This window comes from Tasmannia lanceolata, unplaced genomic scaffold, assembly GCF_043159265.1.
Source record: "Tasmannia lanceolata isolate RefF3 unplaced genomic scaffold, GAP_Taslan_0.1 ptg000019l, whole genome shotgun sequence".
Classification (NCBI taxonomy): domain Eukaryota; kingdom Viridiplantae; phylum Streptophyta; class Magnoliopsida; order Canellales; family Winteraceae; genus Tasmannia; species Tasmannia lanceolata.
Window position 1 is genome coordinate 17,511,671 of NW_027518696.1, and position 17,074 is coordinate 17,528,744.

Consider the following 17,074-nt stretch of genomic DNA (forward strand, 5'->3'; position numbering starts at 1 on the left):
TTCGGCACCTCCAAGGTTTGTGCAATTGGTTAGACATCAGTGCTAGACAAGATACAGACGGTGAATCACTTGCGAAATCACCATATATTGATTGTGGACCACTGTCCATTATGTATCGAGGTGGGTGATTCAATGGATCATTTACTATTTTATTGTAAGATGGCTCGGTATATATGGAGTGAAATCCTCCATAGATTTGGCATGTCTTAGATTTTCCCTCCCCATTTGGCAAACCTTCTAGATAATCGATCCCTTACTCCGTGGAGGAAGAAAAAAAACTTTAGAATGCGTCTATGCTGGCCACGATCTGGGCATGGCATTAAATTTCGGCCAAAATACCGAAATTTCGGATTTCACAGTATAATCCCCAGTAATTAAAGAACCCTTCCTTAATTCCTTTTGAAGGAATAATCTCAGTTTAAATGTATTTTGAATGGGACAAGGTTTTATCTATGGTTTAGTTTTTTCAGGAAATTGTAACTTTAAGATAACAATCTTTCAATTCAAAAAGGAAAAATGAAGTGCTCTAATAATAACACCCAAAACGTAGAGAATAGCTGTGAATTTATAAGAAAATCTCTTCAAATGCATGAATGAGTGTTTCAATCAATGAATATAGGGGTTGCTCTTTTTTATTTTGTGCATCTTTGTTGCTGAACAGTTTTATTATTGGATTCCCTTGTAATGGTTCACTTTCACTCGTTTTCATCATTATTTGGACTGAATGAGGATCAATGAAAATTTCTCAGAAGTCTGTTGATTGTGATAATGTTTTTGGGTGTATTTGGTGTCGCATGATGATGTTGTTTTCTCAATTTTTTGCTGGAAATTTGCATGGAATCTTAGATGTCATAAATAATTATCTTTAGTTTTTACAACCTGGTGCTAGAGGTACATAAGATTTGCTTAGCATTCTTATTATTTCAGAGTTTGTATATGGCTGGATAATTTTGTTTTTTAAAATACAATCAACTCTACATTACTAAACATGATGAAGCTTCTCTTAGATACAAATCATCATTCATAATCACTAGCCATACATTGCACATAAAAGAGAGGTGAAAGAAAAAAGGCTTCTCCATTGATGGGTCACCTTCTAATTGTGGCCTTGCTCAACATCTCTAACGAAAGCATTGAGGTTAGTGTAAGATGATCCATCCTTCCCTAGTGCTTTTTTACAGGTCTCCTTAAGTTCTTTAGCCCTTCTCCTCAGCTCTTTACTCACATCTCCATTCAAATCCATCAATCTCTGTACAGACTCAGCTATTTCCTCTTTCGTGACCTTATTTTCTACACCCACCTCTCTCTTCACCCTGATGCCAACTTTCCAGTCTTCCACAATTAATTTGCGGTTAGTGTATTGATCTATAAATAAAGGAAAAGTAAGCATAGGTACACCAGAAAATACACCTTCCAAAGTAGAATTCCACCCACAATGAGTCAAGAAGCCACCAACAGAAGAATGACACAAGACCCTCAATTGGTCACACCATGGAACCACTAAGCCCATCTCACCACACAATGCTTGTAATTGCGATCCATCCCCACGTACGACCCAGATAAAGTGAACCCGGCTTGCATTCAATCCCATTGCAAATTCATCCATCTGTGTACTCGAAACAGGTAAGAAACTACCAAATGAGACATACAACACAGATTCCCTAGGTTGGGAGTCTAGCCAATTGTAGCAGCCCCCATCATTGTGTTCTATGGCCATGGAGTGGGAATCTTGGATTGTTATATAAGGAATGGAAGGGCCGATGCAGTAGACAGGGATTGTGAGTTTTTCGCTTAGAGTGTCTACAGCATGGGGTTCAATCTCATAAAAGGATGTGAAGAGAACGCATTGTGCTTTGGTTGCGCAAGAGGCGGCTTCACAGAATCGTTTTAGAACATTTTTATCATTTTCGCCGAGGTTTGCCAGTCGAACGATGGAGTGGAGATCCTCTAATCGAATGGATGTGATTCCAGGGATATAGTCGATACGTTCATCTCCTCTTTCTATCATTACCCACATAAAGTTAGTATGATCCAGATGCCTTACATGGGAGAGGCTATAGTTACAAAATGCATGAAAATCCAATACATAGAAGATGATGCAGATGATGTGTTGTAGGGGAGGATTAGCTTATATAGTCCTTTATCTGGAACCGTTACGATCCAACAGCAAATAAAACACCCTCTATGGTGTTACAATTAAGGGCATGTTTGACAATCCTGATTTTTTTTTTCATAGAATTTTAGCTTAGCAAGTGTTTAGAATTAGAGAGGCGTAGGGAGTGTGGGAGAGTGGGAGAAATGAGAGGGAATGAGTGAGAAGATAAGAACCGGCATATAAGAGTGGAAAAATAAAACTCTATTAAAATAGAGTTTTTCTTTTCCGTATTTTCAGCCATTTCTTACCATCTCTTCAATCAGTCTCAGGCCCTCTCAATGCTCTTCCTCTCCCACGCTCCTTGCCCCTTCCGAGCCACCTGATAAAGCAATGTTCCATGGAAAATACTTTCATGTACTAAGATAAGGAGCATATATATATCACACATATTGAATGAATTGTATTACCATGTGTCCTAAGTACATTAGTTTTATATTGAATTGGCCATAGTTAAGGGTGCAACTCGGGTCGGGTTGGGTCTGGTTGACGCCAACCTGATTCAACCCGAGGAACCCATTTTTCTAACCTAACCCAGCCCAAGCCGACTTCCAACCCGGCAGTGTTCAACCCGACCCAGCCCAAGGAACAATTTCCTCAACCCAACCCCCACCCAATTTCATATTGAATAAGAAGTCGCTCGATAATATTGGCGGAGGAAAAAGAAAACTCTGAAAAAGGAGTTAGAAAACCGATGTTATCACATGATTCATACCTGGAAAAAAGAAAAAGCAAAGGGAACGTTTGGCTTCCATGAATTGCTTTTCCTTATAAATCGAAATCTCCAAGTGGAGATTAGGGTGAGATGGCTAAAAATATGGATAGAAGATCCTGGAAAAAAATGTTGGCCCTAGCCCTAGCCCTAGCCCATGTGAGACACTAATTTATCATGAAAAAAATCATGGTAACCAAAGGTACCCTCAAGTAACCAAAAGACATCTAGATATTGGATGATCGTACGTAACCTAGTACATCATATTGAAATCTCTACCTATGGGAAGGTTAGGATCATCCTATACATGGAGATAATATTATTGGTATAGCCTGTTTATGTTGGGCCTCAAGAACTTATTATTTAGATGTTTTAACAACATGGGCCCCACTTTATTTTATTAAAAAAAAAAAATACATGCACCTACCGACTGTAATATTTTTTAAAAATACAATGAGGCACACATTCAAAAATTTACGCCTATGACAAACAAAAAATGGGTGTAAATGAACCAAGTGCGATGTGCCTAAATCTGCCATACACGTGTACGATGGTTAAGATTAGGGCTGCAACTCGAGCCGGGTTTTACCCGACCCACATCGACCCGACCCGAAAATAGCCTGGGTTGGGTTCAGGTTTGATGGGTTTCGGGTCGAGCCGGGTTGAGCATTCAAAAGCCCGCATGAATCTCGGGTCGAGCCGGGTTTGAAGGGGCCCGACCCGACTTACATAAGTTATAGTATGTACATTTTTTTCTATTGTTTGTTAAAAGTTAAAAGTGAAAACCCACGCACCCACTGTTATTGTATGTGAGTGTAATTTCTGCTTCTATGAGTTGAGTTGATTCAAGTGTTTGATTCAGCATTGTTTGATTGTAATTACAACATTGTTTGATTACAGCATTGTTTGATTCAAGTGTAATGTGAGTGTAATTACATCATTGTTTGATTCAAGTGTGATGTGAGTGTAATTTCTACTTCTATGAGTTGAGTTGCCTTGCCAAACAAGAATTTTCCTTAAAAAATTGCGTCAACGTGAAAAAACCCGACCCGACCCGACCCAACTCGAGATTTATCATGGGTAGGGCCGGGTTTGGGAATCGTGGGTTTCCGAAAAAAAACCCGACCCGAACCGACCCAAGATATTTCTCGGGTAGGGTTGGGTTCTCCAAAACCCGACCCGCCCGACCCGAGTTGCAGCCCTAGTTAAGATATTGTTTTGATTTCAAGAAAAGAAAACGTGAGGGCCCACCTAAATAGATGATCTAATACTTTGAGGATGATTAGAGCATTCTCTCGACACCCTTTGGTGGAGCCCACTTTCCGGCGACAAACAATTTGCTCCTTCTCTTTTCGATGTTAAAATGGAAGTAAAATTTGTTTTATGTTCATCTTTACAACATAAAACAAATTTTACGTCCAGATTTCGGTTGGTAAAAAAATGGATGTAAAATTTGTTATATGTTCATTTTTATAAGGGCGATGTATTTTCACCCCTTGCAGCGCCCCCTTATAACCTAATAACGTGAACAGTGGGCAACTTTAACACTTTTTGAAGTCAAGTCACGTTTTAAGAGTTTATTTTCAACTTTTATTATTATTTATGTTTTTACCATTTTAGACTTTACTTTTTAGAGTTTTTGATTTTTGGGGTCGGCTGTCATATTTATGTTTTTACCATTTTAGACTTCCCTTTTCAACTGCGATATCAAATTTGATAACTAGGCTGCGATTTTTTCGGGTCATCCCGACCCAACCCTACCCGTATTGGAAATCGATTGGGTTGGATAGGGTTGAACCCCGCCGCGTTGGAAATCGGGTTGGGTTGGAAAAATGGGTTCCTTGAGTTGGGTCGGATTGGCCTCAACCCGACCCAACCTGACCCGAGTTGCACCCCTAAATAAAAGTGGTAGAAAAATTGGGAGTGGTACGTACCGGTTAAGTCATAAGCCGGGATATTGTGTCGATTGAAAATGATCAGGTCATAATGTAGTGACACTGAAAACACGGAAGCCGACATGGTGAAGAGCGAAGCCACCGGAATATTCCTCCTTTTTCCGACACCTACCATCCAAGGCAGGTATGTGTCAGCTACGATCCAGCTAGGCTTCGGCTCCAGCCTTTCCAGGAGCTGCTCGAACGGGCCTTCCATCTTTGTAAAAACCGCTTCAAAGAAGCCGGCAAAGTCGGCTGCCCGAGCCTGCTCGGAGGGGATCACGTTGGGGATCGAGCGAAATCGGATGTTCGGTGGTGTGGGCTCGGAGCCGATAAAGCCGAGCCACTCTTCTGTGACTACGAAAGTGATGAGGAGGTCTCTAGAGGCGAGAAGCTTGCAAAGGTTAAGCATAGGGTTGACGTGACCGCGTCCGGGGTACGGCATGGCCACCACGTGGCTGAGTGTTCTCACTTGACCGGGATCCATAGCTGGAATCTGAAACTTTCGGACTAGAAATCTGCAACTGAAAAGATGAGTTCAAAGGTAAAAGAGGGGTAGTATATATCAAGAGCACCTACAGCTAGGAAGTGAAAATGTCAAGGCAAATTCGCACGAAGGCATCTGGGGCTCTTCTTATTAAGAAAATTTCACCAGCTTTGAATGTGAAAGGATTATTAAATGATTTGTTAGAATCGATTTCAAATTCACTGTCAGTGGTCCCGTGATTTGTACCGTGCAGCATAAGGCTGTATTGTCATGTCACATTCCGAGCATCCTTACGGATTTTTCTACTTTAATGGCTCTACTTGCATGTCACATTCCCGACGCTCAAATCTGGTTGAGATGTGAACATTGTGTGTTGATAGGACATAAATACGGCGCGACCCTCGAATCTCACCACGTATCGCCCATGCACCAGTAGAACCTAATCATAATTAAGTAGGGCATTAACGCACAGCAAGATCACGTGATTCTGCCACGTGTCATCTTCCCGCTGCCGAAGCTTCATCATCACGATTATGGGCGAGATTACACGGCAAAGCCAAGCGCGCCGTCAAACCAGGAGGGTAGCCCAATCCAACGAAAGAAGGTTTCTCTTTGAAATGATTCGCAAGCGAGATCAAAGAGGAGGTGGAAGGAATAAGGCTAGGCAGAAGAAGGGAATCTCATCATATCCCTCTCAAGGCTATCCAAAGGAAGGGACGACCCTCGGAAAAATGAGGTGACGACAAAGGAAGTAGGGGGATTAATCTTAGTGAGAGAGGAGAGAGCTGCTGGACGCCCGAATTCCGTCCCCCCATTTTTTTTCTCTTTCTTTTCCTACTCGTTGCCTCCGACCCGCCCACCCAGATACCAGAAGAAGAACCCCCACCTTGGTCTTGGTAAACCATTTCTTGCTGTTCTTTACATTGTTGGTCCAGAATCTGACTTGGGTGTCGAAGTGGTCGTCCGGGACCCACCCCGGACCTCCCTGACCCCTCTATTTGTGATTGCAGATCCCTGCGGAGGCTCTCTCCCCACCGCGCAATCGCAAACCCGGATTCTGGTGCCATCATATTGGCGCCATCCGTGGGACTCGTTTGAGTTTGAACGCTTTATGACGATGACAAACCACGTCCAACAGCAAGAAACAGGGGTAGTGACTCGGAGCCAAGCCCAGCACGCTCAAACCCATGTCTCAAATTCTCATGAGCCGAACTCGCCGGCCTTGAGCTAGCATCGGCCCGCCTCCAGTACACCACAAATGGTCCATACCATGAAAATGTTCAACGAACTTCGCCAAGAGCTATTCCTGCGGTTGCCTCCACCACCAGAGCCTCCAGACCCGGGGATGCCCCCGACAACGCATGACTGACAGAAGCCTACAATGAAGATGACGGGGAGTCGCCAGAGGAACGTCATCCCCGGCGAAGGCGCACCCCGATCCGGCGGGCAGCCTCCCCTTCGACAAATAACCCTTTACCTCCCCCAGCTGGGGAATATCAGCCAAATACCGGGAGACAAGCTACCCTAAGCCACGCCCCCTACATGGACGGCTCGATTCCAAGAGTTGCCTCCAACGCGGGCAGAGGAGGTAGCCACCTCGGCGCAACTCCCCGGGCTAGACCAACTGGCCGATCTACAGAGTCAGATTCGAGAAATTAAACCGAAAAATGAAGAAACCCTGTGCCCACGACATCCTGGACGAATGGAAAAGAGAGACGGCGTTCCCATTCACCTCAGAGATCTTAAAAACTCCCGTGAAAACAAGAATAGATCTCTCCTGATTCGGTTGTTACGATGGGAGCACAGACCCTCTTAAGTTCGTCCAAACCTTCAGGAGGGTAATGGCACTCCGAGGCGCGTCAGACAGATTTATGTACATAGCCTTTGCCTCCTTGCTGAGAAAAACTGCCAACGACTGGTACATGCGTTTGGAGCTAGACTCCATCGTATCCTTCCACGAATTCGGAAGGAAGTTTACCACAAGGTTTGCCAACAATCGCCTCCGCCACGATCCGGCGGACGCCCTCTTGGCCCTACGACAGGGAAGAAACAAGACCTTGAGAGACTTTATGTTGAAGTTCAACGCCGAGCTAGCTTAACTCTCCTACATCGACATCTAAATAGTAGTCGCGGCACTAAAGCACGTTACCACCGACCCAAATCTCAAACTGCACCTCACCCTCAAGCCACCGTAGGACCTGCAGGAACTCGAATCCAAAACTAAGAAGTTTATACGAGCGGAGGAAGCATGCGTACGGGAGCGGAGTGGAGCCGGCCCCGAGGAAAGAAGGAAAGAAGATGGTAGAGGAACCGTGAGGCAACGGGCCGAAGAAAGACAGGCAAACCGGAACCCCATCCCCGTCTTTGAAAGGCTAGGAAGTGCCCCCCTAAAGGTTCCCCTCTCCTATGTCCTGTTCGTCATCAGAGATCAGGGTCTTCTAACTCCTCTTAAGAAAATGAGCACGGACCCGAAGAAGCGCTCCACCAGAAGGTTCTGTGATTTCCATGGGGATCACGGCCACGAAACCGACCATTGCTTCCATCTCAGACTCCAGTTAGAGAAACTGGCCAAGGAGGGTCATTTAAATCAGTACCTCAAGAGCCCCACGCAAATTGAACGCTCGTACGAAGCCCATCCCCTGCCGACGGGCCGAGAAGCCGGCAACGATCCCGTAGCAGGCACCGATCCCGCAGCAAGCACAACGCACGGCACCACCGGTGCCCTAAAAGGGGAGAACCCCCTCGACAGCCGCCAACCCCTGAACAATCACCTACCACTGTCGGAAAAATCAACATCATCGCGGGAGGACCTGCATCAGGGGGCCAACGACAGTCGGTCGGCGAGCATACCCAGAGCGGGTACTCTCCTTAGAAATACCTTCCAAAAAGGCCAGGACGGATCCTCCCCGAGAAGACCAGATCATCTCTTTCTCCTCCGAAGACTTCAAGGGGCTACAAGTTCCATATGACGATGCACTGGTAGTTAGGCTAATCATCGCCAACTTCGACATAGGAAAGATCTTGGTGGACACGGGGAGCTCTGTCAATGTGCTGCACCATGAAACCTTTGAAGAAATAAAACTGGGCGAGGGAAGACTAGGGCTCGCGGAGTACTCCATCTACGGGTTCTCTGGGGCATCAGTACGGGTTAGTGGCAAAATCAATTTACCCGTAACCTTTGGAACATATCCCCTCCAAAAGACCATTATGGCCACCTTTACAGTCGTAGACATACCTTTCACTTACAGCGCCATCATTGGACGCCCAGCCATGAGAGATCTGGGAGCAGTAGTTTCTACCCCCACCTCAAAATGAAGTTCCCCACTCGAACAGGGATAAGAGAAGTCCGGGGGCAGCAAATGATGGCACGCCAGTGCTACGCGGCGAGCTTGAAATAAAGCAATGCCCCGGCCAAAAAGTTTACGATTGGGAGCGAAGATCTCCGAGAGCGAGCCCGGACGGTTAGAGGGGACCCCACTGAGGAGCTAGATTCCATCCCTATATCCGAAGACCAGCCAGAGAAAGAAGTCCGGATTGGTTCCTTACTAAAAGGCACCCTACGGGATCATATGATCAGCTTCCTCAGATCCAACAAAGATGTGTTCGCATGGTCTGCCTTGGACATGCCCGGTATACCCCCGGAAATGACTGTTCACAGGCTGAACATAAATCCGACCCTCAAGCCCGTCCGGCAAAAGAAGAGGAACTTCGCTGCAGAACGACAAACTCACATCAAAGCAGAAGTGGAAAAATTGCTACAAGACGAATTTGTCAAAGAAATCTGGTATTCCGAGTGGCTATCCAATGTGGTCATGGTCAAAAAAGCCAACGGGGGTTGGGGGCCTGTATAGACTTTACAAATCTAAACCAAGCCGCCCAAAAGACCCCTACCCCTCCCACGCATAGACCAGCTCATCGATGCGACATCTGGACACAAACTTCTCACCTTCCTAGACGCCTTCTCCGGTTACAACCAGATAAAGATGCACGAATCCGACATTCCAAAAACTGCGTTCAGCACCGACCAAGGCATCTACTGCTACACTGTCATGCCCTTTGAGTTGAAAAATGCAGGGGCTACGTACCAACGGCTCGTAAACAAACTATTCCGGAAGCAGATAGGCAGAAACGTGGAAGTGTACTTAGATGACATGCTAGTAAAGATTCTGGAAGCCCGCGAACACATCTCCGACCTCCAAGAAACCTTTGACACTCTACGGCGGGCCCGGATGAAGCTCAACCCCGCAAAGTACGCCTTTGGGGTAACCTCTAGGAAATTCTTAGGATTCTTGATTAGCCAGAGAGGCATCGAGGCCAACCCTGAAAAGATCCTAGCCATCCTAAACATGGAACCCCTGGCGATGGCAGTAGAGGTGCAGCGGCTTGCGGGACGGGTCACCGCCCTCGGCCGTTTTATGTCCAAGTCGGCGGAAAAATGCCAGCCCTTCTTTAAGCAGCTAAAGAACATACGGAAGTTCGAATGGACCCCGGCCTGTCAAGGAGCTTTCGACACCTTGAAACAATACCTCCAAACACCGCCCGTGCTAACCAAGCCCGAGCCTGGGGAAGAACTATTTTTGTATTTGGCCGTCAGCCCTACGGCGGTAAGCGCGGTACTGGTTAGGCAGAATGACAAGCGGGAACATCCGGTGTACTACGTGAGCAAGACCCTCAATGGTGCGGAGGTTCGGTAGTTGGACATAGAGAAGTTCACCCTCGCAGTTATCAACGCAGGCCCGGAAGCTCCGCCCCTACTTCCAGGCCCACCCCATAATACTTTTGACTGACCAACCCCTCAGAAAAATTCTACAAAAGCCGGAGACCTCGAGTAGAATGGTAAGCTGGGCCGTCGAGTTAGAAGAATTTGACATACGGGTCTGACCAAGACCGGCCATCAAATCCCAGGTCCTCACCAATTTTATAGTGGAATTCACCACCCCCGCCGCAGAACCAACGGTGATGGAGGAAACCAGGGCCCCCGTCGAGCAAACGACTCACGAAGATGAACACATTGGGCCCGAACTGCCCGAAGAGGACAACGAAATCCACTGGACCCTGCACATGGACGGCTCAGCAAGTAAAGTAGGATGCAGGGCAGGAGTTGTCCTCCAGGGCCCAAATGGATTCGTAGCAGAGTACGCCCTCCGACTAGACTTCAAAGCCTCCAATAACGAGGCTGAATACGAGGCCTTATTGGCGGGCTGAGTCTAGCCACGGAGCTGGGCACAAGGAAGTTAAAAATCTACAACAATTCGCAACTGGTGGTCAAGCAAGTAAACGGAACGTACGAAGCCAAAGAACTCAGGATGAAAAGATACTTCCAGAAGGTAAGGGAGAAGCTGAAGGGAATGGAGGAAGTCGAGATTCTCCAAGTACCACGAGGCATGAACGATCGCGCGGACGTCCTGTCCAAAATGGCCTCCGAAGAGACCCATAACTTTGGTTCCGTGCACACAGAGATACTGCTTCACCCCAGCATCAACGAAATGCAAGTCTTGGAAATTCCACCGGGGCCAAACTGGATGGATCCCACAGTGCGGTACCTAAAAGACGGGATACTACCCGAGGACAAACTGGAAGCCCGATGCCTAACCGCAAAGGCTGCCCACTACGTACTCCATGAACCCAAGCTATACAGATGGTCGTACACATGGCCATACCTCCGATGCCTGGTACCCTCCGAGTCGGAGTACGCACTACGGGAGGTACATGAGGGGATCTGCAGAGACCACGGAGGCGGGAGGAGCCTAGCCCAGAATATCATAAGGCATGGCTATTTTTGGCCTACAATCCTCAGAGACGCCCAGGAATTCGTCAAAAAGTGTGGCCCATGCAAGAAATTCTCCACCACCCCCATCAACCGGCCACCCCCTACACCTCAGTAGCGGGGCCTCTGCCTTTCGCCATGTGGGGCATGGACCAGGTCGGCCCATTCCCAAAAGCCCCCAAAGGAATTATCAGATCATACATTGCATATTTCAGACTAAGAACATAACTAACAATGCTTTAAGAAATTAAAAAAAAAAAAAAAACAGATTTTCAATCAATCAAAATTGGAATAAAAGTAGTCAAGCATCCATCTATACAATAAGATGGGCATTTACTCTGGATGCTCAGCCGAAACCTAAATCCATGAAAACCAACAAAAAGAGAACACTATATCCATAGATACTAGAAAAGAGATAAAGAACCATACCTAGCAGACATATCCATGATCGCTCACCATCTTCGAATCCTCAAATGACGTCCCTCGAATAGTGATCTGACAGATGATTGTTGGAAAAACTCTTCTTGTAGAGATCTGAAACATGAAAAATCATATAAAAGAAATCCGTAGAAGGATAAAGCTCATAAAAAATCATGAGAACATCAGCAAGATATTTGGAGGAATTACATATACAAAAGTCAAAGCGCCATTAACAAAAACTAAGAATCAAATGAAAATGTCAAAAGTGTGAAAATGTCAAAATTTATTGTTGACAATATTAGCCTACGTAGAGTCACTTGCTCAATGATCAAAATTGGCCATGGAGCAAAAACCATTTCTCTTGGACGAATTAATCTAAAACTTAGGAAAATCACATCTCTTGGATGATTCTAACTTACTAATTTGTGACAATACAAACCATTGATGGATTAGTTTATGACCATCTATTTAACAACTACAGATTGGGAAGGGTTGCAGTCATCTGATGGGAGGGAATCTTGATTCATAAGTAAGAGTTAAATGGTTTGGACCATTACAAAAGTTGATGTTTGGGGGAGTGCCTATCTAAGAGGTACCCCAACAAATGGTCAGTTTGGATCGCCTAAAAATGGAATTATGGACTCACAATCGGTTCTTAAAATCCAAAGCGAGCAGTGCCTTCTCCAACTATCGTAACCATTACAAGCAATATTTGGAACCCATCACAAATATGGTGCACTATCCAAATGATCACACTCATCAGATGATTAAATAATCGTAATCGTAATTGTTCGTCGCATTAATCATACGAAACAGGGAAGCCGACATTACAGCATAAAAACCTAAAAGAACATGCTTTTCATGTGCTCGTTGGCTATTAAAAAATAGAGAAGCCAGCTAAATTAAAAGGAGAATTCAGCATCAAACCGATGTTTCGGAATGAAAATTTGGTGGAAACAAAATCACGAAAATCTGACCCACTAAATTAATCATATTAGAGACTAAACAATGCAAAAAATTTCCATAGGATAATCTCGACATTGATCTAGCGTCCATTTGATGGTCAAGAACGTAAATAGATTGTGCCCAATAATTATATAGAAGTGTCCAAAATATGCAGTTCCCCTATAGATTGTAGGGCTAAGATCATCCTATAAAAATGATTTTTGGGGTAGAATACTTCTTCCTAAAATTTCGTTGCTATAGTATAATAGGTTTCCTAAAATTTCGTTGCTACAGTATAATAGGTAAATAGATAGATAAGAAGTATTTGAAATTAATCTCTATCGCAAGGCTTTTGGAATTCCAACGAAAATGGCTGTTGGAATTCGACTCTTTCAAATAAGGGGTGCCACGTGGCACACACTCAACGTCCCACATTCAATTTTACTTACGTTGAATGCGAATGACAAAATTGCCCTCGACTATGACACACGAGTGGAAATAAAGGCAAAGGTGGAAGAGAATAACCCACCATTTGCCTTTATATATATAGTAGTTAGATTAGATTAATAGAACTCAGTAAGGTCACAATCATAACATCCAAACTATAGAAACAAAATCCCCTAAAATTGAGAAACACAAGATTATATAGGGTGGCCCAGTATTTTACAAGATGTACTGTAAGGCCCCACCATAGTATGATCCAAACCGTCGATTTTATGTGCCACAATGCAAATAGATTGTGCCCAAAAATCATTTCCAGAAGATGATACATGCAATGCATGGGTGTAAAATAGTGAGCCCCACTCCATCTAAGCATGAAGTGTAATATGGTGGGCCGCACACCTATGCATGGAATGACTTGGTGGAGATAATGGGCCACTCTTTCAAAATAAGAAGTAAAATGGTGGGCCCCACTCCCCCACTTAGATTCATGGGGTTGAGTAGAGTTGGTGAGACCCACCCATCTAAACATGGTGTCAAATGGTGTGCTCCACCATATGGGTGGGTTTGATTGGAAATGGTGGGATCCACCCCATAAAATATGGTATTAAATGATAGGCCCTGCCATATCAAAACAGGATGTGAGGTGTAAAATGATGTGTCTCACCTTATAAAAAAAAAAACATGCGGTGTAAAATGAAGGCCCCACCTATTGTACGCATGGGAAGTAAAAAATCCATAGAGAGAAGTCAAGAGGTCTCCATTATTGAGGTGAATAATCACATGATTTTGTATTTCTTGTTGCTTTTGATTTTTTTACTCTGTTCTGTTTAGTTAGATATGGATTTCTCTCGACCTTTTGGCCTTCTCCGATCTTTTTCTTTTATTCGGATGTGGAAAATTCAACTAGCTTTCGTGAACAACCGTTATGCCTTTCTTTGTCATTTTCGTTTGTTCCAATACTTCCACCAAGTGACCTTTCTAGGTCTGATTTTTAATGTTCCTATCTATCTGTGAACCCTGATCCCGAGAGAACGGTGAGCGAGGGACGCGAGATCCCCCGTCGATCCTCTAAGATTTCCACAATGTGAAGAGATCCCCCGTCGATCCTCTAAGATTTCCACAATGTGAAAGGGAGCTCTACCAAGGAACTCTCGAAATGATGCCACTCACAGCATAGGTGGCGATATAAATGAGATACCTCTCGATTCAAGGACTAACCCGGAACCAAGATGTACCTATAACAAAGAAGAGTCGCCATCCAAGGAAGTAGGCATTGGATCCCATGAAATACTCTGTTGCAACGGATAACCAGAGATACAAAAGTCCGTGCCTGATGACGAATGAGGAAGGTGTTAAGCGCCCCCAATTCGCCCAAGTGCAAGCACCTAGTCTCTTATGCCATTTTTAATTAATTTTGAAGAGTTTTGGGCTAAAATCATGTGAAATGGGAACGAGTACCCCCGAGAAAACGTCTATCTAAGCATGCATGACCCCGGGATGGGCAAAAGAAAATAAACATCCAAATCCTAACTCACCGCATCTACTCCTAACCCATCACATCTAGGAAAGCAATAACATCCGCATGCACAGCTACAGCTAAGTCGTCGCCCATCCCAAAACCTGATAAAACGTCAAAAAACCGATAAAACCGGCAAACCACGATCAAAATCGGAAATGAAATGAAAAGAAGGCTCCAAGTGACCTGGCAATCACTATCCTTGCCTATTTTGATTTTTGTATTTTTGAGAAAAGCTTGAAAGATATCTTTAGATGCTGAAATGATTTTTTTTAAGGATTTAAATGATTTTATTTAAAAGTTTGACTGAACATGGGACGAAGATCCCAACCTGCCTACGTACCCTGTGGAAAGGGATCAAGCCAACGTAGTTCGAAACAGCTTTTCGAAAAACGCCTTTGTTGTTTTTGAATTTTTGTTGTTTTTGGATTTTTATGTATTTTCTATCCCTTTTGATTGAAAGGGGGTTTTGGCTCAAGAGGTTGCCGTCCGTCATCGCCTAAACCCGACAAGAGTGTTCCTGTAATCGAAGGAATCCTGAAGCTCGAAAAGGATCCCGAGGAACATAAGGAGAATGACTCTGAATGCAAAAGAAACCCGAGAAAAATACCCCTATAGAAGACAAGGTAGAGCTGCAATTAGCTAGATATAATTGGTTTGATATCACAGGTTAGATTCATCCAAGAAATGTTAATGCTACAGTTCTCCCAAAACTGCCCCAACTCAACCTGTCTTTTATCACAACAGATGTGTATAACCAATACCATCTAAGAGGAATAGGGATTAGGCCAACTGAGTTAATGCAATTCACAGAACATGGTTAACATCTCAGGCTAACATAAACTATATAACTGCATGGCATCCACAAATAATAAGACAAGAAGAAGGGAATCACCTTGGTTATTGACAGATATTGACGGAGTTTTTTATTCGAGGTGAATTCCAAAGCCGCGGCCAATGAATTGTAGCCGGAGAAAATGGCGCTGCTGGTCGGAAATTGCCGGATTCCGCAGAGTTGCCGGAAATGATTTGCCGAAGATGTAATATCTCACGCCAAGGCTTGGGTTGCGGATAATTAGAATTGGGCTTAAGAGGGCTTAAAATGGTTCAGATATGTTCCAATGGGTAAAAATAAGTGGGTTTGAGATCTTGGGAAGAAGGGCTGTAGAGACGATGGAATGGGTTTCAAGAGAAGAGGGAATGATAGTGGCTAAGGTTAATTAGAGGTGGTGATGGTTTGGCCGAATTTTGACCGCCGGAGAAGATGGAAGTTGAGATGGGTTTGGGTCAACAGCAAGGTGGGGTCGAGCTTTAAAGGTGGCCGGAGTCCGTAGTGATGGAGATGGCTGATGTGGGTTTTGATGGTTGTTGTGGTGGTGGAGGGAGTGATGGATGGTTGGAGGTTGAAGAAGGGTGGAAGAGGGTTTGGTGGCGCGTCACCGGATTCCGGTGAGATTGCCGGAATCCATGGAGGCTGAGGAAGGTGGTCGGATTGGGGGAATAAAATAGAGTTTGAAGGTGAGGTGGGTTTTGAGGGGTGGTGGTGATTGGATGGTTCGGTGGAGATTGGCTCCGGATTCCGGCCGGTGGCGATGGAAGAAGGGAATAAAGAGGGTTTTGATGGTTATGGAGGTTAGGGTAGATGATGGTGGTGAGAGTGGAGGTGGGTTTTGGAGAAATGAGAAAAATGGGGCTGATGTGGTGGAAAAGGAGATTGTGATGGTGGTAAGAGGGTGAGAAGGGTGAGAAGGTGGTCGGATTCCGGCAAGATTGCCGGAATCATTGGAGGTGGGCTTAGGTGGAAAGGAAATGGTGGAGATGAAGATTTGGGTGGTGGGTTGTGAAAGGAGGTGGTGTAGAGGGGGTGGAAATGAAGATGGTGGAGATGGTGGTCATGGGTGAAGCTCGAGCTCCCTCTTTGCCGCTCCCTTTCTCTCTAAGCAAAACTGAGCTCCCTGTTGGGAGAAATCCCAAAAAAATGAAGAACCCCCTCCTTCATCCCTCATTCGATCCCTCCTTTTTTACACAAGGGGTGTGCTAATGTTAACACACCCGTGAATCAGTAATTGCACACGCCCCCTTTTAGTTAGATGTATATAGGAATTTGGTAAAGGCACCGTCTTAGTTTGATAAGCCATCCTCCCTTGGAAATGATATTTTTTAGACCCTCTTTCGCCCCTTGGACAGCCCACTTCAAATGAATTTTGTGATTTTTTTCTTAGAAAAGGGGTGGTCCAAGTAAGAAAGAGAAAAAAGTGATACATCATTGTTCTTCTTTTGTAATGATTTTTACAACAACTACACCTTGTTAATTGCACCAATTCATTTGTCTTTTCCTTTTTTCTTTTTCTTCAAATGACTTTGACAATTACATCTCTTGGCTTGTCTTTTCTTCAATTTTTCACAATTTTCCTTGAAAATTTGCAGGAACCCCTCTGAGAAAAGCAGCAACCTTTCGAGGGCCTTACATTTCTTGAAGGGCAAAGTAAGCTAGTGAAACCTTGGGTTCTTCTCGCATTTGGATTTGGTTTCGGAAATTTGGGGATTCGATTCGGGAATTCTGTTCGGGATTTTTATTCAAATTTTGGGAAATTGGGGTCAGGTCACAATGGGGTGTCTACACTATCAACCTTTGATCGTTGCTTTTTTTTTGGGAAAATTACATTTACACCTCCTCTAGTTTTTGACACATCCACT

The 17,074-nt window shown here is 44.6% G+C and overlaps 1 protein-coding gene across 1 annotated transcript; it reads right to left on the bottom strand.

The window, feature by feature from the left end:
* Positions 1-948: 948 nt before the first annotated feature.
* Positions 949-16,108, bottom strand: LOC143852968 (UDP-glycosyltransferase 87A1-like). Its single transcript, XM_077362651.1, has 4 exons — positions 15,273-16,108; positions 11,482-11,586; positions 4,799-5,322; positions 949-2,001 (listed from the first exon to the last, which is right to left on the bottom strand). The coding sequence occupies exons 2-4, from the start codon at positions 11,496-11,498 to the stop codon at positions 1,097-1,099; spliced, it is 1,446 nt and encodes a 481-aa protein (XP_077218766.1). The 5' UTR covers positions 11,499-11,586; positions 15,273-16,108; the 3' UTR covers positions 949-1,096.
* Positions 16,109-17,074: the final 966 nt, after the last annotated feature.

Bases quoted from the DNA above. Each gene is read 5' to 3' on its own strand.
- LOC143852968 (XM_077362651.1), bottom strand. The intron at 2,002-4,798 runs GTACGTACCACT...GGGTAATGATAG, and splicing joins CCCGGCTTATGACTTAACCG to AAAGAGGAGATGAACGTATC.